Source organism: Alligator sinensis, unplaced genomic scaffold (assembly GCF_000455745.1).
Source record: "Alligator sinensis unplaced genomic scaffold, ASM45574v1 scaffold811_1, whole genome shotgun sequence".
NCBI lineage: Eukaryota > Metazoa > Chordata > Crocodylia > Alligatoridae > Alligator > Alligator sinensis.
Genome location: NW_005842579.1, coordinates 907,237 through 910,862, shown reverse-complemented (window position 1 = coordinate 910,862; position 3,626 = coordinate 907,237). Strand labels below are relative to the sequence as shown.

The following is a 3,626-nucleotide window of genomic DNA, read 5'->3' as shown; positions in this document are numbered from 1 at the left end:
AGGAATCCCCGCCTGTTGGCACAGCTGTGCCCAGACTTGGGCCTTTTCGGTGCCCCTGGCCAGCAGAGCTCTGTCAGTCCCACCCTACCAGGTAGGTCAGAGCAACAGCTATGGAGATTCCCATCCCTTATCGTTGCAAGCATACAATTCTCCCAGTCCTTAATGGTTTTTAATTTAAATCCTCAGCTGGCATCACCGGGCGCAACTCCATTGCCTCCCTGTAAGTGCCTCTTGGGAGCTGGCTCACTGACACTAGCAGGGTGGGATGTGTGGCCCTGCGTCTCTGGGCTGTAAGTCCTCTCTGAGGTCTTGCCTTCCTCCCTCTCTTAGGCGCAGAGTCCTGAAGTGCGATTTCAACAGCAGCTGGAGCAGCTGAACGCCATGGGCTTCATCAACCGTGAGGCCAACCTCCAGGCCCTCATCGCCACTGGTGGAGACATCAATGCGGCTATTGAGAGACTGCTGGGCTCCCAGCCTTCCTAAACTCAGCGGCGCTGTCCCACCGATGCACCCACACATACCCGCACGCACAGGGGGATCTTTCAAGGCAACCCACCGTCATTGTCATGCCCTCTGACAGCTGTCCATGTATTTAAAACACAAAGAGAGATGCAGCTTAGCCCTGACATTCCTCCTAAGTTAAGATTTCATGTTGAAATGTTCTTTAACTGGCTTGTACGTGGATTCCAGTTCTCATCAAGTGGCCACAGAGAGTTCAGATGTGTATTTTTCTTAAATATGCCCTGTCTCAGACACTCTTCTCTCTCTCTAGATGGTAGAGGCGATTTACTTCTAGTGACTTACCTGAATGATTGTGTTTTGAGTAGCTTGATTTTTAACTGTACATTCTTCCCTCCCTACCCATTCTTCAGGCAAATATTTAAACTTAAGCAAAGTTTGTTCCCCCTCCCCCTCCCCACCCCCAGCATCTTATCAGGAACGGATCAAAAGAGAAATTGAAGTGACTTGCAGTTGCTGATGTAATTTGTCTTCGTCCTTCCATCTGAAACTCTGAGCCTGGAGTTCCTTTTACGCTGAGGCCCCTTCCGCTTCTCTCTAGCGGCTTTTAGAGTAGATTGCACTGGTTTTCTGGCCCCTTTTCTGCTGAGTGAGTGGTGTGAAGGAGCCTTGATGTAGTTGAGAACCAAGGTCACCTTGGCCTCAGAATTGAGCCCTAGTTTGGGCAGATATTGGAGAAGCGGCGAGGGGCCTGAGCAGTGTGGGTCTCCTGTGCCACTGTGGGGCGGGGGGTGAGGGGCAGAGGCTCTGGCCCTTGTGGGTGCTGTGACCTGGGAATTTTTTTTTCCTTTTGAAAGTTTTTAAAAACACAACACAACTGAACAAGGATCTCTCTCCCTGCTGGAAGTGTTGGGAGTCCTCCTCCCTCTTTGTACAAGCCCTCCTTCTCTCCTCTGGGGGCACGCAGACTTCCCCCCCCACCCTGTGACCAGTGGGGCAGTTTCCCGCCTCTGCGGTGATGTAATTTGCATACCATTTTTATCAAAAAAAAGAAGAAAAAAAAAGGAAATAAATACGCACAACCATCTGTCTGCCCTTGGTTCTCTGTATCTTCCTGGAGTCCCTCCAGCGCAGCCTAGGGCTGGTCAGCTTGGGCAGAGCACTGCACAGCCCCTCTCCTGCCTTTCTGGGCCCTTTGCCTGCAGAAACCCAGAGGCCGTAGTCTGAAGGCATTCAAATTGCCTCTGGGTGGGTGTTGACTCTGAAGTGTGTAACGACAACTATTTTAATTAGAGGTGGTTTTAGCTGTTGTGCTGCTGATGTCTTCAACAGAAACATCTGGCCAGTGTGCCTATATCCCGGTAAACCTGACTTGCCCAGCTGTGAGTGCTAGTCTAGTTCCCTCCCCAGGTAAGCTGTGCTGGTGTGAATCACGTGGACACAAAATCAGTGCCAGTATGGGTCGTGTAGCCCCAGTGCTGTGAAGACTCTGGTGCCCTGAAATCTCTGCTGCCCATAAACATAGGCCAAGATTGTGGCAGACTCGAGCCCAGTTTTGCATGGCCACAGACAGCTTATTAAATGGCAATCTGCTAGTGACCTTTCTCATGGTGAGAGAGAACATGCTAAAGATTCGGGGCCTGTCATTTCTTTTGCTCCTTTATAACTGCCAATAGCAGCCTAAACGCTGCTTAATTTCCACCAATAACTGTGCTGGGGGGAAGAAAGGGTGGTTAGGAGGCGGTTGGAGATTGAACAAAGGCTTCTTTTCTCCAAAATGTCAATTCCTCACTGGAGTTAAGTAGAACATGGCCATTGAAACAGAGCTGAGGTCAGGCTGATTCTCCTGAAAAAGGTGTTTTCACACAGAGAGTGTAATCTAGGCAATGGATCTCAGCCTAAAACCCACTGGAGACGAGGCACGGGCAGTCTTTGATCTCGTGTAGCTTGTCGGATTAGCCCCCCTCCCCTTCCTCTGGTTACTCAAGTGATTAGATGGTGATGTTTAAAAATTTTTTTTAGTGACGATGACAGTCTCCAGCTCCTTTCCTTTTTCATCTGCACCATTTTCACTCCTTGGACTGTCACTTCTTCACTAGCTTTCCCAGCTGTCAGTCTTTGAAATGAGACAAAACCTGAATCTTTTAACGGTTGAAAAAAAGGAAGGTGGGGGCGGGGTGGAGAAAAACTCACTGCAGAAAAAGAAAGGGAAAAATATCAAAGCAAAAAAGTTGCTGTTTTTAATTCATGGCAAAGTGGAAATTGACTCAAGACTTGCAGGTCACCTTTAAAAAAACGGGGGTGATTCTTAGAGGATGGGTCTTTTGTACCCTGCAGTGCAGTAGGGTGGGTGTCTGTGAGTGGTGTGGAAAATACAAATTCCTTTTGTTTTGTTCTCCCACCCTCCCCCTTTCAGTGCTGATCCTCTGGGCTGAGCGATGAGATACAGGCTGAGTGGCCATCAGTCAGCAGGCCCATTGTCTCCAGGCGTGATACTTCAGCCCGTCCTTGCACACACGGCTGGCATCTGGCGTTGGCTTGACGGAGTCTCAGGATGCCGCAGAAGCAGATGTGAGCTGAAAGTCACAGCTGCTTCCCTCCTGCACCACGCTTTGTGCCGCTTCTGTCCCAGAGGCAACGGCTCAGTCCAGACTTTCTTTGCTGTTGTCATGGGTTTATATCTACCTCATAACTCACATCCCCTAGGCTTTGGGCTTCCCAAACTGCATTGCATCCTCCTGGCAGCACTGGTGTGGGAAAGGCACTTTTTATGGCTCTGATGACAACGGTGCAAGGGCTCCGGGGTCCATGGCTGAGCTACAGCACGGTCACCTTCAGATTAGGAATAGGGGGGATGTGTTTTCATTCAGCCATCAGATGGCGCTGCCTTCCATGGTGGAGGTTGGACAGTCCCTGGTAAACAGCAGAGACAAAGCAGGAGCTTGAGCTGAGCAGAAGCAGTTTGTAGGTAGAGCCCGCCAGGGAAATCTTTTTTTTTTTCCCTTCCTGTGAAAAAACTTGGGCAAATTCCATTTTCTTTGCCGTCTTTTACAAAAGCCTGAAACGTTTCATCAAAAGCCAACGTTTCCTGCAGAAATTTGGACAAAAAGCCCTTTTCTGGGGGCAGGGGAGGCAAATGAGCTTTGCTATGTGCAGCTTTTAACTAT

General features: G+C 49.6%; 1 protein-coding gene across 1 annotated transcript in view; it reads left to right on the top strand.

Annotated features, from left to right (window-relative positions):
- The window catches only part of UBQLN4 (ubiquilin 4), an 11,842-nt gene extending 10,296 nt beyond the window's left edge, over positions 1-1,546 (top strand). Inside the window, exon 11 of the mRNA XM_006032613.2 lies at positions 331-1,546. Coding sequence (XP_006032675.1) covers positions 331-483 — 153 coding nt within the window. The 3' untranslated portion in view covers positions 484-1,546. The remainder of the gene's footprint in view (positions 1-330) is intronic.
- The last annotated feature ends 2,080 nt before the right edge of the window (positions 1,547-3,626 follow it).